Source organism: Cynocephalus volans, chromosome 5 (genome assembly GCF_027409185.1).
Source record: "Cynocephalus volans isolate mCynVol1 chromosome 5, mCynVol1.pri, whole genome shotgun sequence".
NCBI classification, from domain to species: domain Eukaryota; kingdom Metazoa; phylum Chordata; class Mammalia; order Dermoptera; family Cynocephalidae; genus Cynocephalus; species Cynocephalus volans.
The window spans coordinates 37,521,553-37,549,328 of NC_084464.1; the positions used below are offsets into that span (position 1 = coordinate 37,521,553).

The window sequence follows — 27,776 nt, forward strand, 5'->3', positions numbered from 1 at the left end:
CTGTATAATTTATACCAGTAGCATATAAATAAGGAAATCATAGTTAATCATGGCTCTTATTTTGGAAACTTAGTTGCTCTGAAATTCTTTGGTTTTCCATGATCTTTAAGTAGCTTATTTGCAGCTGGAGTCCTTGATGACTGCCTCAAGGGGATCCTCTCCACAATGCAGGAATGTCCATGATTCTGATGCAAAGACATCCATAATGGTAATTCACCAAATAAGTCAAAACTGATAACAGTTACTAAATACATTTTAAAATGCTAGCTATATGTTCTTTAAAATTGAAAACCCTTGGTAAACTGGGGATAATGGGATAAATCCTAAAAATTGTTGAATGCATACATCCCAGAAGAAAGCCCAGTACCCCAAGTTCAGAAATGAAATAGTTTTGCTGCCATTAGAATCAGGAACCCACAAAAACAAAGTTCTTACCACCATATGTCTTGTGGAATATTTAAAGCTTTCACGAAGAATTTAACGATGGTCAACTCTAAGACAATATCATTCATTAGGATGACTTAATTGCATACCTTGTGTGGTAGCCAGCTTCTAAGATGGCACCCCATTATTCTTGCCTCCTAATACTGTATACTTTGTGTAGCCCCCCTCACATTGTACCAGGGTTGGGCTGCATGACCTATGGAATATAATACAGTGAAAGTGATGGTACGTCACTTTGGAAATGAGGTTGTAATAGAAAATGCAGCTTCTTTCCATCACAAAGCAGGAAACAAAGTCAACATAGAAATTAACTGATTCATACGCAATAGACTGCCAATAAAAAAAGATACTTTATCACTTATTTTATAAGTTTTTATAAAGACTCTTATTTTATAAGTTCACAGTAACCCAAAAAGAATCTTTGATTTAATAATAGGAGCCTCCTAAAGCAGTTCAGCAGGAATATTACCCACAGAGGAATACATGATGCTGATGGCTGTAGAGAGGATACTGGTATCAAAGTGGATCTACTTTAGCACCTCCTACAGGGAGCAGAGCAGCCCACCCAGCATATTCCTGCAACAACACTACCACCCTTCTTGGTTAGGGCATTTATGGAGCTATTCTAAGGTAAAGGAGGAAAGTGCAATTGTTCTGTCATTGTGACAACAACAGTTCTCAAGAAAGCAGAATAAATATGTAAATCATGGTGAATGGATGGGGAAAGCTTATTTTAGGGCTTGCATTAAGAGGTAGACTTAAATGCTGATTGGATTAGAAGCAATATAAGGAGGCAAAGTAAACTTGCAGCCTCCAGCTCAACTGTCTGATTGGAGAGTGTGCCTATAGGACATCAGCAAATCAGCCAGCAAATAACACCACACCTCCAAGGCTGCACAAATTCTTCAGGTACTTTCTAGCCAGGAATATCCTTCCAAGAAACCTAGTGTTATAGATTGAATCTTTATATCTCCCCCAAATTCATATCTTGAAATCCCTACCCCCAGCATGATGGAAGGTAATTAAATCGTGGGGCTGGAGACCTCATGAATGAGATTAGTGCCCTTATAAGAACAGATGAGAGAGCATGCTTTCTCTCTTCACCATGGGAGAATACAACTAAGACAGCTGTCTGCAAAACAAGAAGCGGCCCTCACCAGATACCAGATCTGCTGGTTCCTTGATCTTGAACTTCCCAGTCTTCAGAACTGTGAGAAATAAATTTTTGTTGTTTAAGCCACCCAGCCTATGGTATTACATTATAGCATCCCAAACTGACTAAGACACCTAGGATATATTGACATTGGGAAATCTATAAAGATTCAAAAAAGTGTGTCAAATTCAAAATTTGCTAAAAGGACATATGTGTATATTTGTTTATTTTACATGAAAAAATGCTTAGTAAAACAAGAATAATAGAATTCTTAATATATGGGCCCCTAATATTTCAACCTGAAGCCCAATATCATGTTTGATGGAGAAATATCAATACCATTGCTATGAGAGTCAGAGATGCAACAAAAAATCTTTATATCATCATCATTACTTGGTGACATTTTGTGTGATAATCAAGAATATTAGTCAAGGAATTTTCAAAGTGATTGATTTATTGCACTGTATGTAAAGAAACATCTAAAGGAAGAACTAAAAACAGAAATTATTGTTTAGCAAAGGAGCCAAATACAACATTACTGTTAACAAAGAAAAGATGTCCTTTTAACTATGAGGTTAGATGATGTAATCCACATACACACTATCACACACACACAAAAGACATACAGTGACTTGGGGAAAATGTAACAAAAATGTGTAGTAATATTGTAAAAAATGCTTAAAGCTCTTTAAGAGGATTAACATAAAAGTAGAAGAAATAACATAATTCAATAGCTAAGAATAATGAAGCTTGTGAAAAAGTCAATTGTTCATTGAATTAACTGTGTGTGCATTCTGTGTATATGTGTGGTGCATATATATATTTTGCAGTGGAGTGCTATATATATGTTTATTTGTGTGTGTGTGTGTGTATGCAACTTTGTGTTTTAGGGTTTTTTCCCCAAAAAGAGGCAGAAAAATTCTGGAAAGTATGGAGAGAAAATTGAGCCACAGATACATGAAACAAAAATACATTTAATTTCTATGTATGTAGAAAATATAATAGTGTGATGAAGTCTGATAAACATGACATTCCCAAAATTGTTCAGAGTGGCCTATTTTCTACATTAACTATTAGAAGCCAACCCTGGGAGAATATTACATAATTAGCATACAACGACAAACTTCTATCCAAATGGTTCAATATTCAGGAATATGCAAAAGGACAAGTCTATGACTATATAAGTCGAGACAATCAGAAGAGAGAAACTGTTGTGAGGCACCCTCCTGCAAGAATGCACTTACACGCCACTCGTGCAGAAAAGGGCAGTTTATTCACTCCAGCTGGCCAGCGACCGTCTCTCAAGGAGCAACCAAGGGAGAACGGCCCCAGGCCTTGGTCTTGTGGGGGTTTTAAAGGCAAAAACCACATCCCGTTGGTACACGGGTTTGTCCAGGTGCACAAAGCAAGCTAGGTAGCTAGGTTACAGAAGCCAAGAATGAGCCCTTAGAGTAATCAAGCATACAAATTTTCATTGTGTATGGTTCCTGTTCCCGTGTAATAATTCACTGTGTTTGGCTCCTATTTCTATGCAACAGTTTTTGTTTCTATGAGAAGGTCAGCGGTTCCTCATGCAGAAGCAGGGGTAGTCTGCAGGTCAGACGGAGTAAAATGGAGTTACTTAGGTTAAGCAAGCAATTCTACAGAAGCAGATAGTGTATGTTATGAGAGTGTAGGGAGCTCTATTTCAAAACCAACCAGTTATCTGAACAGGGAAAGTTTACTATAAAGAATTATTAACTCTAACAGTTCATAGGGGTTGGCTAGTAAGAAGTAAAGAGAGCTCTGGAGAATAGATGACTGGAAGAGATAAGGAGGAGACACTCAGGACTAAGATCTAGGCCTTGCTGAGGGGGACGTGCGTGAGATTCACTGGATAGCAGAGTGGTCGCTGTGGTTCTGCACCTGTGGAACTTGCTTTAGGGGGTGGAGGGGAAAGCTGGTCATGGGAAAGTGTCTCCTGGAGACACTCCACTGCAAAACCATCTGAAGGAGGGCGGTGCCCAGCACTGGAGATGATGTGTTGCTGCAGGGGTGGCACTCATGTTCTGGACAAGCCTCACGGGTTGCTCAAGCATGCTGAAGGAGCACCCCAAATCCAGGAAGGAAAACCCTTTCCTCCCACAATGTCTCCTCAGTGCCCTCTTTTGATAAAGTTTAGTGTTGGTGGGCAAAGGTAAAATATTGAAAGGACCCATGTCCATTTTCACAGAGCAGACAAAAGGGTGAGTTTGAGGCTGACAGGTTATAATAAAATCGATACTGATACCATGGTCAAATGCAGGGCATGGCTGGCCCCTCTGAGGAAAAATCTAGTAAAGCCTTGGGGTATTCCTGACATCATCTTCACGGGCCCACCTCTCCAATTCCTGCCGGTGCTGCAGAGAATGATCTGAGCAGGGTGAGGTGGGCAGCTCTATCCCTCAAGGTGTCCTGTCATTTTTCTAAAGTTGGTCAGTACTGAACATTAATTCAATCAAGTTTACTTCCAAGGACATTCTACAGTGCAGACATAGAAGTAATGCCCTAACACACACGTCTTACAGAAAACTGTACTCCTTTACACTATCAAACCAAAATCATGAGTGTTACATCAGTCAAATCAAGTAATAAGCTTAATTTAAGACATATGAAGACAGCAGTATCCAGCTTTTTCTTAGCTTGCAGCAGGAGCCAAGGCCTGTCTAAAACCCGTCTGTTTTCTCCAGAATCAGAAACAATCCTGTCATGTTTCGAGTCAGAAAATTGAGCTGTAGAAAGTTCATTTTGCCACAACTTGTCTGGGACCACTCTCCTGGATAGTGGCTGTGCCCCAGGTAAACATGATGTCAATGGAATACACGTAAATAAAAGTTTCGTTCTTTGACTATTTTTCTCTGTGTGTGTGTGGTTATAATTTTTTACTTTTACAAATGCCACAAAAACATGCGACCATGTGAATATATTGCCAGGGCTCCTCCCAGGACCCTGAAAGAGGCTCATGCAAGTGAGGGGCCCTGAAGCTTAAACTTCATTAGCCTCATAAGAAATAAAAAAAAACAACAAAAAAGAAAAACATGTATTTTCTTGTATTAGTCAGGGTTCTCCAGAGAGACAGAATCAATAGGATATATTATAATTATATGAGAGGGATTTATTAGGGGAATTAGCTCACGTGGCTATGAAGAAAAGTCCACAATAGGTTGTCTATAAACTGGATGCTGGTAGCGTGGCTCGGTCCAAGTCCAAAGGCCTCAGAACCAGGGAAGCTGATGGTGTCCTTGGTGTAAGATCTGGAACCCAAAAGCTGAAGAGTCTGGAGCTCCGATGTCCACGGACAGGAGAGAAGAGTGTATCCCAGCTCCAGTGGATCGAGAGAGAGCTTCACCTCTTTCCTCTGTCTTTTGTTCTTTCCGACCCCCAGCAGATTGGATGGTTTCCACCCACACTGAGGGTGGGTCTTTCACATCCAGGCCACTCAAACTCTCATACTAATCTCTGCTGGAAAACCCTCATGGACACACCTGAAAAGATTGCTTTACCAGGTTTCTCAGCATTCCTTCATCTAACCAAGTTGACATCTAGAATTAACCTTCACATTTCTATAAAAAATTTTCTCCAGATTTACTGAGCAATGATTGACAAATAAAAGGTGTACAACATAATCTTTTGGTATACACACACTGTGAAATGATTCACCACAATCAAGCTAACACATCCATCACCTTACCTCGTGACCACTACTTATTTGTGTTTGTGGTAAGAACACTAAAGATCTACTCTGTCAGCAAACTTCAAGTATGCGATATTTATCAGTAACTATAATCACCATGCTGTACGCTGCATCTCCAGAACTTATTCATCTTACAACTGAAAGTTTGTACCATACTTCTTTGACTGTTTTTAACATCAAATATATTTTATTCCATATTTTAAAACTGCCTTAAAACCAAATCCCAAACTCTAGATATGTAATAATTTTTAGTAAGTTATTAAAGTAAAAGCAACCTGAGTAAAATTCTTTGCTCAAATTTTGGTTGTCTTTCGTAATCCTACTGCTATTCACTTCTCAGAGTCCGCAAGTAACTGCATCCTGTCCAGGTTGTATAGCCACCTTCATGGTTTTTGAATCCACTTCAATAGAATTGTTTGAGGTTGCTTTCTTCAACTTTCTTATTTTTTTTGGATTACTATCCAAATATCACTTTAGGGACTTCTTGAAAAACATATTTTAAGTGTTTTTTACTCTTCTAATAACAAAAATAAAACACAATCAACTTTCAGTGTTGGGCGTCACTGGCAGGAGGTGTAAACTGCAAGTGTAAAGACCCTGAGGCAGAAATGAGCTTCTTGGAGAAGGCAGAACTGGCTGGAATTTTGTGATTGACAGGGAGAGTAGCAGGAGCAAATGTCAGAGAGGTCGGCATGGCACAAGTTATATAAGGTTTTGAGGCACCTAAAGGCAACTGAATTTGGTCCATTTTGTCCTAAGTTCACTGGGAAGGCTTTGGAAGACTTTTAAACCAGTAAGTAACAAGATCATATTTACATTTCAAGCATTCTTCCTGCTATGTGGAGATGGACTGAAAGAGAGATAATAAAAACAGTGGGGCCGGGTAAATAATCATTTTATTTATCCTGGTGATAGATGATTGTGATAGGAATGGAGGAAAGGAACAATGGTATGTGGGAAAGGTTTGAAGGTAGAACAGATGCAACAGCTTGGTGGAGTGAGTGCTGAGTACTGAGGGAAAGTACAGAATCAAGGCTGACTGTTTTCAACAAGATGAATCGGGGAAATGGTGATGCCAATAACCAAGATGGGAGGCCAGAGGCAGGAGTGGGATTGAAGGGGGATTCAGGAGTTCTGCTTGTGGCCATGTTAAGACTGAGATACTTAATGGATACCCAAGGAGAGATGAAGGCAGCTGAAGAGATGAAATTTGGAGCTCAGAGAAGAAGTCAGAATGGGTCCATGTCAGAGGAAGGGCCAGCAAGGAAAGAGGACTGGCTGGGATCACTGTGGGAATGAGTTTAGATAAGGAAGAATCCTGGGTATACCAACATTAGAAATCAGAGAAAAGATGAGGATTCAGCAAAAAGTATTGAGAAGGAGCATGAAAGAAGGCACAAGAAAAGTCTGGCCTGCATGGTGTGTGACAGTCAAGTAAATCAAGACACCAAGAAGGAGCAAGGGATGAAAGCTGTCGAGCACTGACAGATAAGGCCTGAGAAGTGACCACTGGATTTGCCAGCACATAGGCTGGTGATGGCTTTGCCAAGGGCTGTCTTGTCACGAGTGGGTTCATGAGAAAATTGGAGATTAGGAAAGAGAATGCAAGTAAGGATGTGTCTGCTGAAATGTTTTGCTATGAATGGGAGCAGAATCATAGGGTGTTAGTTTTCACAGAAAACTCAATGGCCTCTGTGCAAATAGTTGTAAACAGAAAACACACAAAACCACTCAAGTCAACTAAAATACATGAAGTCTCTCCTCTGTGAAAAGCGCATTTCTACTCAACAAGGGGGACAATAGAAAAGGGACTCAAAAGGAACAAGACATAAGCCCATCCCTATGAAGATTATAATAACTCTGAGAGACCCCAGAAGGTGACGGTGCTGTAAATGAGGCATGCAGGGCATCAGGATCCTTATAAGACAGGGCATAGATTATGATTGGAGGATCAGGGAAGATGTAAGCGACTTCAGTTGGGCTTGAAGCATGAGGATGATTCCATGAGCTTGATCTGCTTATCAATTCAACAACAAAAGTAAAGTTAAAAATTAAACCACTGAGCCAATAAAATCCTACCTGTTGGCAACATAAGGGCTAAAGGTTTTGGATAATCATTTACCTCCTGAGGAATTAGACAACTGTAAAAAGCTGAGAGAAATTTATTTGAAAAGAATGAGGATCCTGCACTCTACCTCTCTCAGGTCAGCTTTCAAACTTTTACCCTTAATATTCTGCTTTTGAGACAATGGGAATGGGTCTCTTTCCTTAGAGAGCAGCTTATTTTGCTGCTTTAGGGTAGCGATTGTGGGGATGGGAAAGACAATTCCTCCCTCCTGAGATAATGCGGAAAAGTGACAGAGGGTTTTGCCTTTTCCTAAAAGAAACTAGAGCCCTGGAACTCCAAGGAAGAAACTCCAAGCAATACAATTCTTCAAAAGAATAGCTAGAGAGAGAGAGAGAGAGACAGAAACAGAGAGAAACTGAATTATCTGAAGTACCTGGAAGTGAACCAGCAATTTTAAACTGTACTTTTAAGGGTTGATATCACCCAAATATTGGAACTAGATGATCTGTAGCATAAGATTCATATATTGAACTTGTTTTTATGGGATACATTTTAAAGCATTGATCAAATCTATGGTAAGACAATAAGTGCAAATGCTGAATTCTCTCAGAGGAAGATTTTTCATTAGGCCTAAAAGATCAAATTAATCAAGACAGACCAAACCCTTCCAGTGAATTTATGTATGGGGAAATGCAAAGCAAATGAAATCCCACATGGCTCTGGGAAGCAGTTAATGAGTGAAGAGTTTGGGCAGAGGACTTTACTTGGGAGCTGTGAATAAGAACTGAGAGCTATTTCTCACAAGGAGGAAATGTTGAAGGCTGGGACCAGATGGAGACGACATGTGGGCTATTAATAGCTCTGCACAGCCCCTTAAGGAAAAGTGTCATTCTACAGTGAACTGGTGACTAGCAGAGGAGCAGGCTATATGGCAATCTAAAGGGACCATACACAAACAATGTTGGAAAGAAAAACTGATGGGAAACTGATATAAGAATGACTGGCTACTTTCTTTGCTGGTTCTTCTTCGTTTATCTGGTCTCAAAACACATACATAAGGCTGATGACTTCCAAATTTACATTTCTATCCAAGCCCTCTGTCCCAAGCTATAGATTCACAGACACACAAAAAGCCCACTTGGCAATCTTCCCTTCTGGGTCTAACAGGTGTCTCAAACCCCACGTGTACAAAATGAAACTCTTGCTTTTCCTCTGGAAGCCTATTCCCCCTGCCCCATTCATTTCCCAACTTCATTGAGCACAACACCATTTACTCATTTGTTCAAACCATAAATCTAAAAGTCTCTGACGATTCCTCTCTTTATTTCGTCTGCATATCCACCTCATTAGCCAGTCTTACTGGCTTATTTCACCATGGCCATCCTAGTCCAGATGCCACCAACTCTTGCACAGGTGAAGACACATCTTCTTCCTGAGTCTCTCTAGTCCCAATCTTTCCCCTCCCCGTGGCCAAAGAAAATGCAGTCCCCTTACCAGGACTACAGGACCCTACGGGGTGTGGCCTCTGCCCAGGACTTTGATCTCACCTCCCACCATTAACCTCCACACTCGCTCTGCACTGGCCACGTTCTACTACTTTCTACATCAAAAAACATGACAAATGTGCTGGTTCCTTTGCCTGGAATGCTCTTGTGCAGTGCTGCTTCCTTCTTATCGTTCCCATTTCAGATCAAATATAACCATCTCGTACAACCAGTCTAGGTTAACTAGGTAGACTAGGCAAAGTAGTCGCCCTCCTCTCACGATGGTAGTTACTTAGTTGCTGTCACTGCTACTCCTTTGTTTTCTTCATAGCAAATGCCATTCTTATGTATTTCTTTTCACATTGTGCCACTCCTGGGATGTCACTTTCATGAGGACAAATGTTGTCCAGGGCTGCATCCTTTACCTCACAACAGCTTTGTCCTATCTTCACTCTCTTCTGCCAACTTCCACTTACTCATTAACTCCAGAAAAATCACCATATTTCTGGTTAGTAGAAAAACTGGCAAATGCTTCTGTTATAATACATTTAGGGAAGGGGGTAATTTAATGAGAAAAAGTCCTTCAGTTATGCAGAAGAAAAAGCTATGGAAGCTGATGGAGTTTGGGTGTATTGTCCCCTCCAAAACTCATGTGGAAATTTGATCCCCAATGTGGCAGTGTTGGAAACTGATTGAGTCATGGGGGCGGATCCCTCATGAATGGATTAATGCCCTCCCTGGGGGAGGAGGGATTAATGAGTGAGTTCTCACTCTATTAGTTCCCGCGAGAGCTCGTTGCTTAAAAAAGACCCTGGCACCTTCTCTCTCTCTCTCTCTCCCTTGCTTCCTCTCTTGCTTCCTCTCGCCATGGTATCTGCCACTTTTCCTCCATGAGTAGAAGCAGCCTGAGGCCTGTGCCACATGCAGCTGTCCCAGAATTGTAAACCAAATAAACCTCTCTTCTTTATAAATTACCCAATCTCGGGTATTCTGTTATAGCAACACAAAATGGACTAAAACAGAAGCAGAACATTCCATTCATTGATTCAACAAATACTTACTGAATTTTGAGTGAACTAGTGGTCAGCAAGTTCTTTGGCATGGGTACACCAGAAGAATCTATACGGGTATAACCCTTGGGAAAAATGTTACCCTGAAAGCTATATCTTCAATTCTTGTGACTGATATAATCTTTTCAATTCAACTAATTGCCCCAAGGTGCGGACAGAAATGATAAGCGAATTATTTTTACAGCAGAATATTCAGAATATTCTTTCACTTCACTGGTTTCTTCTCCAAGTTACCGGAATATGCTATTTCATTCATGAGTATTGGTTTGGATCTCAGTTCAATTTTCAGTTTAAGGCTCCATGATCTAACCCTGGGACATTTTACTCCATTTTCCAGGTTCTTAACTTTGCTACCATCCCTCATTATCTCACTGAACTTTATTCTGTATAATTTGCTCAGCCTTCCCTTCTATTTCACTAATTCTTTCATTCTGTGAAAGATTCAAATTTCAATGCCTAAGTTTTTCTTTTGTATTTCAAGTAGTCTCTTTCCTAAATATGCCTGTTCTTTTTGGTATTTCCTTATGTTATAAGTCAATATTCTATTTCTTCAATTATTTTAAGGTCTGTTATAAAATGTCTTTATCAGTTTACTTTGTTTTTGGAAGTTCCCAGCAGTCTAATCCTGCTATGTGTTGAGTCTAAGGACTTGCTTTAGATGGATCACTTTGAGTGTTTACAATTTTGGATCTTGAGTTCATATTAAGTGGAGCTTCATCTGCAGTAATTCTGTGTGATCTGTAAGGAGCAAATCAGCCTGTGCCCAATTCTTCAGTGAGTTTTTTCAGTTGGGGATGAGTTTTCAGACAATGAAGACAGTGTGAATTCTAGCCCTCAACTCTCCATAACATAGTTACAAATTTTCATAATTTTCAGGGTAGGGTTTTTATTTTCAAACCTGAGCTCAAGACAGCATAGAGAATTTTCACTGTCTCACTGTTACAAAGGACAGAACCTCTTTAAGTTTTGAACCCCTTCAAGCATTCTGGCTCTATATTAGGATCCTCCTTATAATCCTCGTCATGGCACGGGCCTAAGGCTTCATCTTTCATCTTGACAGGGCTGTGGATTTCAAGCCCCCACATCACTGAAATCGATTCCTCCTTTGCACTCCAGTCTCATAGTCACTGAAGAGTTAGCAAGTACCTCTAACTTTTCATTACATCCACGGGGATATCTCTTACTATCTTTGGAACTTTGTATTTAAAAGGATGTTTGCTATATTTTTATCTAGTATTTCTAAGTGTTTCTAACAGTTTTTCAGGTAATTTAATCCATTACTATCTTCCAGATGAAATTTCAAATAAGTTTGTCAGGTTTCATGTCCAGTTGATACTAATATCATTTTGGACACATGGGAACACAGATCTAGAAAGATCCTTACAATTTATAAAGGCAATTCAGGCCAGCTCCCTCATTTTAGAGAGGTAGATACTAAGACCCAGGGTAACTCTGACCTTTCCAAGGCCACAACATTGGTAAGTGACGACAAATCAGCTTTTCTGGAGTATAATCTAGCACTTTTCCCACCAAACAACATTTCTTCCTAATTCTTAGAAAGAAGAACTGGGAAAGTATCATGTAAGATATAGAACACGTTTCTTTCTGAATTTGCTTTTGCATTCTTTTATTTTAGTAGGTAAATGCCAGTCCCTGGAAGGAGAGGATCAAAATGTCTACTAGAGCAGATGTCAAGGATACAGCGGGAGACAATTCCAATGATGACAATTTAAACATGGCTCAAGAGCAAACCTCCAGGAAAGGTAAAATCATGCTCAGGTATCTGGTTGTGGATACAACTGGGATCTATGTCACTTCAACTTCCCTTTTATCGATATACCACATTCTCCTTGCTACTGTCAATTGTCAATAATTCTATATAGTTATAAAGCATTTTTACTGATAATTATTCCATTTCTCACAAGAAACTTTGAAGGTATATAGGATAGGTAGGTATCATGACATTATTTAGAAATGAAGGAAAAAATTCAGAGCAGATTCTAAGTATGAAATATTGAAACCAACCTTGGCTTGTCTGATTCTAAGTCCAGGGCATGTCCCTTTGGACACATTTCTCTGCTCATGTGAAATCCTGACCTGCCTCAAAAAGAATGGGCTTTTCCTTTCCACCAGTCATAGAAGGTGCCTTTCCTCCTTTTTCTCATCTATATTACAACAACTTGGTGCTTTCCTATAATATGACATAAAGAAAACTGTGGAACATCTTATTTTACCCTAAATGCTTAATGACATAACTATGTTATTCATTAATTCTTTTAAAGATATAGGCTTTTCATAAGATAATACCTTTAAAAAGTAAAACACTAACTAAGGTGGAATGCTCTGTAATATTCAACATAGGACTCTCCTGACCCACCCACCAAAGAAGAAATCAGATGTGCACGCTAATGATCATCCCACAATTAACCAGCTTCTGACCCAGAATAAATGCTATTCCATTGGTCTCAGCCTAAGGTCTCATCCATCCAAAGTATTTTGGAGTCTATTGGACTATACCATTGGCCAAATTCTCCTATGTTAACACTCTTTCTCTCTCAAAATCACTAATATGAAGAACTGATGTGTAAAATTTTACCGTGCACTATGGCGTATGGGTAAGAGCCCAGCTCAGAAGCCAGACTGCCTGAGCTTGCAATTGGCTCTGTGACTGTAGGCAAGTTTACCTACACTTTCTATATTTCAGTTCTCTCATCTGTAAAAATGGGATGATCATACAGTAGCTAACTCATAGGACTGCCATGAGGATTAAATTAGTTAAAATATAAATACTTAGAATAAATCCTTGCACATAGTAAGCACTATGTAAACATTAGCTGTTAGTATTACTACCCACACAGTGTCCTCTGCTAAGCCCACTTTCTGGCAGTCATTGGAACTCTCATTTATAATTTTTCTAAAGTGGGACTCACTTTCTTCCACAGTCTTCTAGGACATCTGCCCTACTATGCTGCTCAGTCCTCTGGTGACCACTGAGGAGCTATATCCCTGCCTGTTGCTACAAATGGCATCGTGCTAATAGTACTCATCTGTTTTTGGCAAAGTCTCATCCCACCCGATAAGGCAGAACCTCTACTTTTCCATTAACTTTTTGCAGTACCCGCATGTTTCTCACAAGTGCTTAGGAATAAACCCTGCTGACTGCTTCCTCGGTTGGTGTCCAGCGTCAATTTCCCTTTCATCTCGCTCTGGACTGTGCTCCCTGGGAATTGCTGGTTCTTCTGTATCAGGCCCCTAGGGTGCTACTGGAGCTTTCTCTGGGCACTGGTGCCTCCAAAGGCTACTGATATCATTGCTCAGCACTGTTGTGCCTCCAAGACACTCAGAGAACCAAATCCAGATGTTCCATGGGGTGCGGGAAAATGCCCCTTCTCACCTTATATGTCACATCTAGTCACCTCGTCACATGATGGAGACGCTTATGCTCCTGTATCCCTGAGCCCCAGAGTGAAAAAAGCTGGGCCCTCGGGTTCTGCTGGAAGGTCAGTAGTCTTTCTGTGTCAGGCTCAATTAAGGATTCATGGGGCTGGGGTGGAGACTCATTGACCTTCCAATCCCTTTTTCTCTCAGAGGCCAATGAGTTTCTGCATCAGTTTGGGTTCAACCAAAAAAACTGAAGCCAGACTAGGTATTTCAAGAAGAAAGAGGTTTAATACGGGGGACTAGAAGATTCCACAGACTTTGGAAGGCTGGAGAAGCAAATGTCAGGTTGACCACTTTCAGGAAATCCAGAAGTGCAGGATGAGATACTGCAAATGACACCAGCTGTGTGCAGCACAAAGTGGGCTATCTCCAGGAAGACACCCCAAAGTCACAGGCAAACATCCCATGTCTACCATCACTGACCCTCACTCACCCGTCGACAGCTGCCTCTGGAGTATAATGGTTTCCCATTGTGTTCGTCCTTCCAAATCATGCTAGAATGCCCTCAGTGTAGACCCTCAATGGAAACCTGCTTGCTTGGTAGTCTGAGAATTGAAGTTTCCAGGTATTTGCCCCTCTGTTACTGTGGAGACTGCAGAAAGGTGGCGATGGCACTGAGAACTAATATACAATATCAAGGACAGCTTCCTTTCTTTCTGTTGAAACCCATATGAAGGTAAATATGCCCCCACCTATGGGAAGGAATGCCACCTGAAGGGCAGTTTACGATAATACTCCTTTCTGAAAGCTATGGCAATAAATAAAATAAGCACAACATTTTGAGAAAGTACGTCCATCTAGGTTGAAACCAGGGAATTATTCCTATCGCACACTACAAAGGACGGCCAAGAGCTGACAAAACCCCCATCCCTGAAGCATGGTGCAGTGTTACAGGAAGAAAGACGACACTGTGGAGCTTCAGCTCATGCTCCTCAGCTTGCAGGCGCAATGTCTAGAAGCCCAGCAGACCACAGACACGGTGAGCCCCTCAAGGGTCTGCAGTGCTGGGACAAGGTGGACGAAGTTGACCTAGGCCCACATCCTGGAGTTTTCCTCTCACAGCTCACTGACCTTTCTAAAGATCTGCTACTTAGCATCAGGGGGCCAGTGCAATAGAGCAGAGGAAAACATGAGTGACTACAGAAATCAGCTTGGAAATTTGGGGGTCTTACCAAAATGTCCCCCAAATGACACTGCAGAATTAAAATGAAAGAGTAGTTAGCTTCCTTTAACTTGGTAAAGAATTTCATGATGACTTTCTCCTTCCCATCTGCCGCCACGTGCCCAGCCACATACACACTCTCACCACTGCATGATAGTCTGGTCTCAAACCAGCAAAGGTGGCCCTGTGCAGGGGTTTCAACACATGGGAACAAAGTCACACACGACTGGCCTTTATAGTCCAAGGCTGTAGGGGTGGACCACAAGGAACCTATGTAAATATGTTAGCACAAAGAAAAGAAAAAGCAAAGGAATGTATTAGATAAAAGAGAAATCAACAAGCACACTTACAGTGGATGGTGCAGTGTTACAGAAAGAAAGAGGACAACGTGGAGCTTCAGCTCACGTTCCCCAGCTTGGTCTAGAGGTTGGGCAGACCACAGTCAAAGTGAGCCCCTCAAGGGTCTGCAGTTCATTACAATAGCTATCGCACAATGAGTGCATGCTCTATGTCAGGCACTGTTCTAAGCACTTTGTATTAATTCACTGAATCCCCACAACAGTCCTTCAAGGAAGGTACTACTAGTTTCATCCCCATTTTATAGGAGCTAGAACTCAGGCACACAGGGATGGAATAGCTCATCTAAGTCATTCGGGCACAAAGAGGCAACACCTGGATTCAAACCAGAGCAGACTGGTTGTTAGTCATTACAATACACTGCTGTGCTCATTTTATTTGGGAGAAATTTTAAAATATTTTCATCTCCAATTTCCTTAAGTTCATGACTAGAATAAGAATAATAATAAAGCTAAGAGTGTGTGAAGTAAATCAACAGGAAAATGTGAGAGTAGACCCCAATATAGATGAGACAGGAAACTAAAGAGGAAAAACTGTCACTGCAGAATTAAAACGAAATTAGCAGCAGCAAGGAGAGAAATTATCATTACTGAAAATCAAATCAGTGACATGGAGCTAAGTCTTGAAAAAGTCATGGAGAACACAGAGGGATAGCAAGATAGTGAATCAAAAGCTGACGGATGTGATGAAGGTAAGAAAACAAAGATTATACAAGAATAAATGAAAACTAGTTAAGCTGCTGAGTCTACAACTTCGAGGAAAGTGTATAGAAAAACAAAATAGACAATTTAAATGTATAAAATAATGTGAACTCAAATCATGAAGGAAATTGAGATGAAAAACATACATGAAAACTGGTTCTTTGATAAAGAAGATGTCATTCAGGACAATAAAACAAACAATCCACTATTCAAATTAATCAGGCAGAGATTAAATACAAGTAATCATGAGAAACAGGAGACAGAAGCATTTAAAATGTGTAATATGCTAATTATGGGGAAATGTAAAGTAAATAATTTTCTAGAAATTATAATTTATAATGATATAAATTTATATTTATTGATATATAGTTATAATGTAATTACAATTATACTATTTATTAAGTATTTAATAATTTAAATATAATCTAATTCCAATTTTCTAAGAATTACAATTTCTATGAATTATAAATTATAACTTTATAATTTATAAATCTAAATAAAGAAAAATAAGAAAAATTGTACATGTCCGAAAAACATGTAATAGGGGCTGGCTGGTTAGTTCAGTTGGTTAGAGCACAGCCTTGGAACCCCAAGATCAAGGGTTCAGATCCCCAGACCGGCCAGCCGCGGAAAAAACAAAACAAAACATAAGAAATGGAGAAAGTTGTCAAAAAGTTATCCATTTTAAAACTAACAAACATATTATGTCCTGGTAGTTTCACTAGAAAAGTTTCACTAGAAAGATTTTTAAAGAGCAGAAAATGCCTATGCATACTGTGCAGAGAATTCCGAATAATTTATGCAGACACTCCACCTGAAGAAGTGTGGACTGTGCAGGTGGCTTCTTCCAGAGTGCAGGACCGAAAGGGAGAAAAGGAAAGAGTAACTTCACAATGGAGACACCTGACAAACACTGCCTGGGCCAGGTGATCGAGGTCAACACCAACAGTGAGAAGTCATGTTGACCGGATGCAGCCTGCGATGTGATGAGAACCTCTGTGGTCTTCCTCTCAAAAACACGTTCCTGCAGTCTAATCACGAGGACAAATCCCCACTGATGAACATTCTACAGAATACCTGACTGGTACTTTTAAAAAAATGTAAAGATTATCCAAAAGAAAGTAAGTCTGAGAAACTGTCACAAAGCTCAAGGAGATTGGACAACTAAATGTAATGTGGTATTCCGAATAGAATTCTGAGACAGAAAAAAGACAATGGATAAAAACCAAGAAATCTGAATCAAGTGTGGACTTTAGTTAATAACAGTATATCAGTGTAGACTCATTAATTGTGACAAATGTACCAGACTAAGATAAGATGTTAACAATAGAGAAGACTTTGTATGAGGTACACAGGATCTCAATAATTCTACAAATCTAAAATTATTCTAAAATAAAATGTTTATTAAGAAAAAAAATGGCAATGTACCTAAAATACTTTAGATCACAGTTTGAGATGGAAAGCTTCTGTCTTTTATTCACAAAGCTAGCATAGCAAAAATAGCACACACACATATACGCAAACTACAAATTACATTCAATCATATGTTCTAAATAAAATTCTGGCTAAAATATTAGTAAAATACACCAGGTTTTTTCATTAAAAACAGCTTATTAAGAAGAAGAGATCGTTCCAAGAATGCAAGGACAGTCACGGGAGTGCTTTCTCTCACCATTCCTACTTAACATTGTTTTGAAGATGTCAGTGAATAAGATTACGAAAGAGAATTTCCCCCATTATTTGCACATGATATCCCCCCCCCCTTTTTTTGTCAAAACCTAAGGGGAAAAAGAAATGATGAAAATGACAGGAAAAAGAGCCCAGTTACAGAAACAATACAAAGTGCTTTATAAAACTTGTGTGGGACTTAACTGAAGACAACTACAAAATTTCACTTTTCAACAGAGGAAAAGAAGGGTTCTGAATATATGGATATGGGTAGGCATCTGTTCTTGACTAGGAAAAGGCAATACTATAAGTGTGACAATCATTCTTAATTTAATGCCGTATAAATATGACATTGATCAAAATTTCAATGTGAGTTTTTGTGGATGGGGGTGGGGGGACTCCCAGAGTTAAACAGTGCCAGGGTTAAACCAAAGGTGAGGATCTAGCAATTTCCAGAACTTAACAAGAGTATCATAACACAAAAGCACACAGTGCTGACCACTCCAAGAATGTCTGCTCCCACGCAGGAGCCAGGAAACAGGGAGCTTACATAGCTTGAGAACAGGGATCACATATTACCTCTGGGATTTCTCTACAGGCATAGTCGATCCACCCTTCCAGCTGTTGTCAAACTAATGTATTTGGACTCAATCACAGAGATAGCCCCAGAGATCCTATGGAAGAACACTGGCATATCTTGTGCATGCGTAGATTACAGTATTAAGACAAAATCTAAATACTTCTATAATCTAACCCTAGCCTACCTTTCAAGCTTCATCTTCCCCAACACCCCAAACAAGTTAAAATCTTTCATGTTCCCCAATTATAAATGGCACTTAGAGCTATCCCAGCTGCCCAAGCAGGGCACCTGGGAGTCATTTCTAACTATTTTCTTTCTCTCTTTATCCCTATCCAATCAATCACTGCTTCTGGCCAATTCCTGTCGTCCATTTCCTTCCACTCCCACTCTCATCTGCTCATCCCAGGACCCTGCTTGGAAAGCTCTTCTCTAATGTTTGCTCTGACAAACTCCACACATTCTGCAAATCTTTGCTTGAGCAATGCTTCTGAGGGAGCTACCTCCCCCATTACCTCCTGGGGAGGACAAGGTCCACCAGACACCTCCCAAGCGACACCTGCTCTCCTTGTATTTCTGCACTGCAGACAGATGCCAATCATCTCCCTCTTCCAGATTTAGGAAGGGCAGGAGAAAAGCATATTGATTATAAGAGGTTCTGTGCTCTTCTCACAGGCTTTTGTTCAGTCAGACATGGACTGGCCCTCATCTTGCAGCTCTGTAATTTTTCAGTTTGCACCCAACAAATGAACTTGAGCATCGCCATCACAGCTATGGTGAACAACACAGCCTCAACCGGCCAGCCCAATGCCTCCACAGAAAGGAACCTCACTGACCCCCAGGGCTACTGGAATGAAACTCTGGAGGAATTTAGGGCACTGGTAAGTTTAATGAGACTCTGGACCATCTCTTCGATTCAAACGGTTTGACATAAAGGGTTATTTTATAAAAGAGTGTGAATCATTTACCTAGTAACTATTTATTGAGCATATATACATATACTATGTGTCCCCAAACAGCACAAGAACATAATATACATCTAAGGAGATTACATCCCTACTTACTGTCTATGAGTATAACCACAGACTAAGTTAGGATGAGTAAAACAGATTTTACCATTTAGTGGACATAAGTTCTTCCTCTATAAATGACGAAATTCACCACAAAATAAGTTTCACAGATTTATGTCTACTTTCCCTCCCTCCCTCCCTTCCTCCCTTCCTTCCTTCCTTCCTTATAAATATGTATTTTATTACTTTGCCTATGATGCTTTCTTCTTTATAGGCTTTCTTCCTTTACAGGCTCTCTCATATTTTAATTACTTGGTTAATTATATCAGAGTGAGGGGACATGTTGTGTTGGGCATATGTTTAGAGGGTTTAAAAAATTTTTAATATAAAATTGGTAGATTAGAGAGAGGAAAAAGGAAAGAGAATTGCCAATTATTTTTTTGCCTCTCAAGTCCTCACAGCAAAAACTGTTAACTCTAACCAGTAACAAAAAGTGAATTCTCTTTTGTCATTTAGGCCCCTGCTTATGACTGGAGTCCTGAAATCCAGGGAGTCCTCCTCAGCTCCCTCAACTACGGCTCATTCTTGGCTCCAATCCCCAGTGGTTATTTGACTGGAAAATTTCAAGCCAAGTACATGGTTGGTACTGGCTTGTTTATTTCCTCATTCCTGAACCTCTTCATTCCACTTGCAGCTGATGCTGGAGTGGCCTTGCTAATTGTCCTTCGGATTGTCCAAGGCATAGCCCAGGTACCAAGATGTTTTCCAAATATAAGTGGAATATAGGTTCCAGAATGACCTCAGATATCCAAGAATGGATTTTTCCCCCCAGGTTATGGTATTAACATGTCAGTATTCAATCTGGGTCAAATGGGCTCCCCCACAGGAAAGGAGTCAACTCACCACCATTGCTGGATCAGGTAATTGATACCCTAATCCCCACCTTATATGCACCGTTCAAGAGTACTCGGCCAAGACCTACCAACAGAACTAAGACCTTACTTACCAACTATTCTGTCTTCATAGTTTTTACTTTAAAGTATTAGCCTATACTATCTTTCTTAATTGTAACTGCTTACTGTGCACAAAACATTCTTGTGTTTTGCACATACTAATTTAATTTTAGCTTCAGAACAATCTTAGAAATCTTATAAATATACATAATTGTTTTCATTTCATACATAAGGAATTTGAGACACAAATGGAATAATAACTTCTCCAAGATCACACATCTATCGAGTGAAGGAGCAGGATTTGAACCTAGGTAGTCTGAGTTGAAACTCATACCTTCAATCACTGTGCAACTCAGCTTTGTAGGAAGCAGGCAGAGTCCCAACACTGGCCTTTTCACCCAGAACATCCTTGCATCTTCTGTTCAGGGTCAATGCTGGGGTCCTTCATCATCCTCATTGTTGGTGGTCTCCTCTGCCAGACCATAGGATGGCCTTATGTCTTCTATATCTTTGGTGAGTTTACATTTTTCAAATCTCAGAATTTTATGACAGAGAATTGTGGACATGATTTCTATGATGCAACTTACCTATAGTTAACCAAATCCTAATAGATATGGATGTTTACATAGCTGAAGTTGATATATTTTGGAGCTAATCACGTTGTGAATCTTGCTGCCTTGTCAAGTGACATTTAAGCTTTAGTAGTCTGAGTGTGAAGGCATAATAGCCTTATCACTTTAAGGGCATCATAACATTCCTTCCTGCTTCTAAACTGGACCCAAAGGACCCCCCCAGAGTAATTTCTTTTATAAGATGCTGGAAATGTTATCTTGGTGGGACTATATTTTTAGTTATGCTAGTTTATTTAATATATTCTTTTAAATTTCTTCTATTATTACAACAACCAGAAAATTGTGTGAATGTGACCTAACGACAGGTAAAATACTGATTGAAGTGGAGAATCAATCAGTAGAACCTGCAAGACAGGGCAGACCATATGAGGCTCAGGAGTGGACATAATACATGGAGAGATGCTGCAGAAGGTTCCAAAGAAACATGGAGTGTTCCAGAGGCAATGTTTACTACTTCACAATTTTACCTTCCTCAAGCTCTGGTTGGGATCTGTCTGGCTGCTGTCAGCTAACATTTGTGTTTGTTTGATTTCCGAAACATTCTCTGAAATCCCCCCTGCAAATTGCCTGATTCCTTACGGTAAGCTCCACTTGTGTAATCATTAGAGGACTGTCCTCTTAGATCAAAGGTTCCTGTAACATCAGGTCAGTATATTGGCCAGAAAAAGATGTGTGAAGATTGATTACTGTAGCACATCAACCTTCAAAGGCTCTGCATGAAAACTTAAAAAAAGCAGCTTACAAAAATTATTCAAGCAATGAAAGAGGCTGACTGTGCTCATGGTTTTGAGAAACAGTAAGCAGCATATACAACATAGAAACTAGCTAAATATTTGTTGAATGTGTAAACAATAATCTAGCCAAATGAGAAGAACTCTTAAGAATTTCTTAAAATTCTAAAAAGGTAATTTTAAGATGAGCCATACTTCCAATCAGTACTCATAATGTTGAGTTCCCCAGCACTGTAATAATGTATATATATATTAGGAAAATTTATTTTCTGATAATTTCATTTCATGTCTAGTAATTGTCTGGATAATCAATTATACAATAATGATGTATCGCTGCTAACTCTTAAGTGTTTTGAGCAAGATAAGAGATAGATATGGAAAGTCTCAATGACGTAAGGAACTTTGCAGAAAAATGACTAGCAGGAGGGATGCTGATTGGCACTTTGTACAGTGAGGGCATTTTCAAGCACATGGGGCAAACACACTAATACCCTGTAACAATGCGCTATAGCCTCAATAAGAGCGCATCTCAAAACCTTTTAAAACTCGGTAGTTTAAAACAACAATCATTTATTCTCACAGTTCTGTGGGGCAGCTGGGTGGCTCTGCTCTGTGTCTGTCATCTGCCTTGGACATGGATTAGCTGAAGCATGTTCTTCCCATGGCAATGGCCAAGACCCATGAGGTCAAGTCAAAAAAATGCAGTGCTTCTTAATAACCAGGCTAGAAACTAAGCCAGGCTGTTGGCAAAAGCAAGTTATGTAGTCAAGGCCAAAGTCAAGTCATGGGCAAGTACCCTCCACCTGTGATAGGACCATACAAGGAGGAGTGGAGTAATGGGGCCAGTCATTCTGTCAACCACAGGAATCATCTCAGGGCAGAGTCAAACTGAAAGAAAAACTCCAATCCAGTGCTAACTGGGTCCTCTTTTCCTAGGTGGAATTGGTTGTGCCTGTTGTCTCCTCTGGTTTCCTCTAGTTTATGATGACCCTGTGAAACATCCCTTTATCAGTCCTGGTGAGAAGAGACACATAGTGTGTTCACTGGCCCAGCAGGTACGTTGAGGAAACCCTCTGCCATTGCCTTATGTCTGTCTGAGGCCTCAGAGGTGAAGAGTGCAGCGGAGCATAGCTCTTGTCTTCTGGTGGAGGGGATATTCGCATGTGCTTTCTTTCAGGACCGTTCACCAGGCTGGTCTCTTCCTATTAAGGATATGATCAAATCCCTACCACTTTGGGCCATTTTAGTCTCTTATTTCTGTGAATACTGGCTTTTCTATATTGTGATGGCATACACACCAACATACATCAGCTCTGTACTTCAGGCCAACCTCAGAGATGTAAGTAATGAGATATAAGCTCATTCTATTCTTGTTTAAATGTTTCATTATGTAACCCTTTGTCTCTCCCATGGCCACAAAATAGAAGGTTAGGCCCAGGATCCCCATGTAGGAAATGTAATACGTTCTGATTGATCTCAGTGTGATTTACTGTTTATTGGAGCAGGGCGGTATGGTTCTATGCTAGCTTGATATTCATAGAACGTCATGTTTTTAAGGGACCTATGCAAAAATTTTATACTCAATCCAATCAACATTTGCAAACAAGATACTCTGCTGGGCAGCATAATCATAAAGAATGGAAAAACAAATTCTGACTTTGAGAAAACTGCGACAGAGAAACATAACATATACTAAAAATAAAACATTATTAATAGGACATAAAGTTCCAAATAGGCCATATTAAAAAAATTGTGGATAATTAAAAGAATATATATTTTATTCAAGTATAACCATATAGAGAGAAAAGTACATACACGTGTCCAGCTTTCTGAATTTTCATAAAATGAACAGATACTCTGATTGGCTGACAGGAGCCTTTCAATTCCTGCTGGATGGATGTCTTAAAAGTGGCAAAAAAGTGTATCAGATGTCATAGCCTGTTAGTGACAGTTCACAAGGCCACTGAATTACTATTACACTCTCATCCTTTGTACTCAAAAAACAGCCTTCTCATATTGATTGGGCTCCTCTGGTGAAAATGTGCTAAGTGGCCAACAGAGAGCTGACCTTCTTAGCAGTGGTCATAGTTGGGGAGCCTGCATGCAGACAGGCTGCAGGGACTGAGATCAGAAAGCCCAAGGAGTGGCTTTCTGGGTCTTCCCAAAGGAGGAGGAGGGCCAGAAGCAGGCAATGAAACCAGAACCTGAAGCTGGGAAATCAGGGGACAGGAGGGCCAGACAGGCAGGATGCTGGTGCCGAGCAATGGACATCCTGAGGCTGGCTCTTGGGAATGATTTGTCTCTGATGTGAAGCTGGGTGGGCTCATCACCCTCAGAGGCCAAGGCTGAGGAGGAGGAGGATGGGGAATGAAAGGAGAGACAAGTTGTGACCAGACAATAGAGCTCAGCCCAGAAACTCCAGAGACCTGTACCTGTAGTCCTGCTGTTCTCAGGATGTTTTCTCACTAAGTCATGTGACCTCGATGGTCTTGGTTTACTCATCTGTAGAATGAATAGCTTGGACCAGGTCGGAGCTAAATCCTTTTTATTACTTGGATTACGCACAACAGAGAATGGTTTCCTTGAATTTTCTTTAAAGGAATGTTAATGTAGAGTTGAATTGATAGCAAGGTTCAACATTTAAAAAACTATATAAAAAAGTAAAGAGTGAAAAATCTTATTCCCATTCCTGTTCCTAAGGACTACCCTGTTCTTCTGGCCCACTCCAGAGGCAACTCTTCTTTAGTTTCTTATATATTCTCCCATTGTTTCTTTATGAGAATGCAGACATACAGGAATGCATATCCTTATTTTCCCAACTTTTCTTTTTACATAAAACATTATTTGCTGTATATGCTACTATGCTTTATATGCTAGGTTTTTGTCAAAATATATCATGGGATCTTTTCATATTGGTACATTAGACCCTTACTGAGAGATATTTTGGTTGTTTCCAATTTTTGAGCAATGCTGCAGCAAAAACCTGTTTATTTGTCATACATCTTTGCAACTATTTCTGTGGAGTAAATTTCTGCATATTAGATAGTTGAGTCAAAGGATAAAAGCACTGTAAACTTTTACATTAATTGTCAAATTGCCCTCCCTAGTGTACCAGTAATATTTGTGAATGGCTAATTTTCCACTGTGTCACTACAGGGCCTGTCAGAAAACTTCTGTATTTTGGTCAATTTCATCCATGAAAAGTAATATCTCACTGTAGTTTTATTTTGCATTTGTTTCAATATAAGTGAGGTGGGGTACCTTTTAACATGTTTAAAAGCTACTTACTTCCATTTTTTCTGTAAATTATCTGTTCATATCTTTTGCCTATTTTTCTACTGGGTTTTGGTCTTTTAAATATCTATTTCCAGGCAGTCTCTATATATATGAAAAGAGCATTCACCCATTTTTCACAAATTGAACTATGGGCATATTTTTCCCCAGACACTAAAAATTATACGGCTCATTCCAGTAACACAGAATTAGTATTAAAAGTCATGTGTATTGTATATAAAGAAAAGCCATAGATTTGGACAGTCCATCCAGGGATCAGTCTTTCTCATGGTGGGGGTGGTGAGGGCAGATGAATCTCACATCATCTCCGGTCCTTAGAGTGGGATCCTATCAGCCCTGCCATTTGCTGTTGGCTGTATCTGCATTATCCTTGGAGGTCTATTGGCAGACTTTCTACTCTCAAGGAAAATCCTCAGACTCATCACCATCAGGAAGCTTTTCACTGCCATAGGTAAGTGCTAAGCTGGACACAGGGGTAGATTTGGGAAGCTTAGGTCAGCTCCCTGTTCACTCTGTGTTTGTCCTTCTGCCCCAGGGGTTCTCTTCCCATCTGCGATCCTTGTGTCTCTGCCCTGGGTCAGATCCAGCCACAGCACCACCATAGTCTTCTTGGTACTGTCTTCTACCATCAGCAGCCTCTGTGAAGCAGGAGCCCTTATTAACTTCTTGGATATTGCTCCTCGGTAGGGACCCCTTTGCCTCATCCTCACAGAAGCTCAATTCAGGTCCAGCAGCCCTAAACCTGCCCTGACACACAAAGTAAAAAGTGACACGTGCAACAGATCACAGGAAATGTCAGCACCAGCCCTTCATCCAAGAAATTCCTGGAAGGGACCGGAAGCTGGTCAACCAATGTGAGCTTAATTTTTCCAGGTGTGAATGAGAGGTCAGTGGCCACACTCCAGCTCAACTGGGGGAGACACACAAATGTCTCTCTGTTGAGGAATGCAGCAGTTACACAGGGCTGGATCACTAAAAGGACTCCTCAGGCTCTACAGGGCATGCTCATGTAAGGCTTTAATAAGGTAAAGGACACACTATCGCAGGAGAAACGTTTATCTCTGATACAGGTAAACAACAGAGTTGACTGAGACTTCCAAATGTAGCTCCCAGGGTTCTGTCACAGTCATCAGGACATACCTCATCTTCAGATAATGAACCACCAAGATATGTGGGAGGGAGCCAAGCCTCATCCAATGAGGGGTCTTTTATACCCAAGGAGGGTATTTTATACCCCAAAACAAGGGCTACAAGATCAGGCTCAACAGGAGAAACCAAGAAAACATAGAAACCAGTGCAAACCATCACTGCATATTTTGTATTAACAATGTTGACAGGTGAGTACAGGTTACCCCTTGGATATCTCAGACTCTAGCACAGGATTATACTAATCATCAGTCAATACATGACATTCAGGCTTAACCAAGGGTCAGCACAATTCCAGGCATCGACAGAGTTGCAATGGACCAGCTAAGACTAACCCTTTGCTTACATGGGAATGTTTCCCTCTCTCTCTCTCTCAGGTACGCTGGCTTTCTCAGGGGACTATTGCAAGTCTTTGCACACATAGCAGGAGCCATCTCTCCCACTGTTGCTGGATTTTTCATCAGTCAGGTAAGGTCAGATGTTCTGATGAATATTCATAAGAGAAACCTATAGCGGGCACCCAGTAGAAGTCAGACCAAGGGTATTTTTGTTCTCTTCTCAATGTGGCTCAACTCCAAACTCAAGAGTCCTATGCAGCCCACAAGGCCTCAATAACCACCCTAGACTCAGCTCATGCAGGAAAATCACCACAAGCTTGGAGCGTGGAGTGAGGGGGAATTCTCAGCGATATAAGTTTATGCTTTATGAGTTCTTACAAGATGAGCTTCTCATGCTGAGTGTCAAATTTTCTGGCTATATTGATGGCATTTCTCCTAGACTGGCCAACCATCCTGGCTTCCTTGGTACTGAGGGGTTTCCCAGGATGTGAGACATTCAGTGTTAAAACCTTGAAAGGTCCAGGAAAACTAGGATGAGTTGGTCACTCTAAATAGGAACCCAACAAATATTTACAAAATGAATGAGCAAGATGCTGAGTGAATGACAGGGTGAAGAAATGACTGCACCTCACATGTATGCTCACAAATGGTTGGTACAGAAACTCCTCTGATTAGTGTTTCTTGCATGGTGTTTTTGTACAGCCTTCCATCCCAGGAGATGCACTTAAAGTTATCAAACAAACTCACCTGATGACTTCGTCATTTTCTAAGAATTTTAGTGATATAGACATTACATGACATTCACATGAGTATCATTCTTTAACTTTCCTGTGGTTTTCCACCAATAAGTCAGAAATATGAATGGAGAATAACAAAGAAAGGGTATTCTTTATGAAATCAAATTCCCCCCACTTTTTTGAAGGTTCAGTTCCCTTCCAGTCACTGACTAACACTGTCAGGAAATGGCTGTTTAAAATGGAAACTCTCCAACTGACCTTGTTTCTCCTGTCATTGATTGATTGATTGATTGGTTTATTCATTCATTCATCCATTCATTCAATAGATATGTATTGAACATTAGCATGTGCCATTAACTGTTTTAAGAGAATAAACAAACATAAGTCCCTCCCCTTGTGAAACCTGTATTGTGGGAAAGAAACTGACAGAAAACTAATGAAATAAGTAAAATATATGGTATACTGACTAGTGGTTAAGCTCTAAGAGGAGAGGAGAATAGGACACATAAGAGGGGAAGAGGGAGTGGAATTTCCATTTAATAGCGTGTTCAAGGAAGGACTCACTAAAAAGTAACATTTCAGGAAGGACTGGAAGGAAGTGAGGGAATGAGTGAGCCAAACGGGTGTCTGAGGGGAGGAGCACTCCAGCAGAGGGAATGGTCAGTGCACCAGCCTCTGGCAGAAATGTACGTGCCTATTCCAGGAACAACCAGGAAGCCCACAGAGGCTGGGGCAGAGTGGGGGGTGGGGGCAGTAGGACATGGAGCCAAAGCCTTTCTGAACCAGGGACAAGAACTGGGAGACTGTTAATAACATATAGTTTCCTGCCTCCAGGATTCAGAGTTTGGTTGGAGAAATGTCTTCTTGCTTTCGGCTGCTGTTAACATCTTGGGCCTGGCCTTTTACCTCATCTTTGGCCAAGCAGACGTGCAGGAGTGGGCTAAAGAGCAGACATTCACCCACCTCTGAGCAAAACGAGCAATGTGTCAGATCCTGAGGCTGAGTGGGTCACTGTTTTCCCTCACAGACATTCCCCTTTCATGCCTTCTTGATTGATTAGCCATTTAATTGGAATTGACTTTGTTTCCAGTGTCTTCT

General features: G+C 40.4%; 1 protein-coding gene across 1 annotated transcript; it reads left to right on the forward strand.

The window, feature by feature from the left end:
* The first annotated feature begins 11,603 nt into the window (after nt 1-11,603).
* On the forward strand, nt 11,604-27,647 carry SLC17A4 (solute carrier family 17 member 4). The gene is made up of 11 exons (XM_063098049.1): nt 11,604-11,694; nt 18,513-18,718; nt 19,364-19,597; nt 19,680-19,767; nt 20,227-20,313; nt 22,100-22,218; nt 22,341-22,502; nt 24,776-24,908; nt 24,993-25,140; nt 25,981-26,071; nt 27,513-27,647. The coding sequence occupies exons 1-11, from the start codon at nt 11,604-11,606 to the stop codon at nt 27,645-27,647; spliced, it is 1,494 nt and encodes a 497-aa protein (XP_062954119.1).
* Nucleotides 27,648-27,776: the final 129 nt, after the last annotated feature.

Excerpts from the sequence above, each read along its gene's own strand:
- SLC17A4 (XM_063098049.1), top strand. The coding sequence starts at position 11,604 with ATGTCTACTAGAGCAGATGTCAAGGATACAGCGGGAGACAATTCCAAT. Across the intron at positions 19,598-19,679 it reads TTGTCCAAGGCATAGCCCAG|GTTATGGTATTAACATGTCA; the intron begins GTACCAAGATGT and ends TTTTCCCCCCAG. Across the intron at positions 22,503-24,775 it reads TTCAGGCCAACCTCAGAGAT|AGTGGGATCCTATCAGCCCT; the intron begins GTAAGTAATGAG and ends TCCGGTCCTTAG.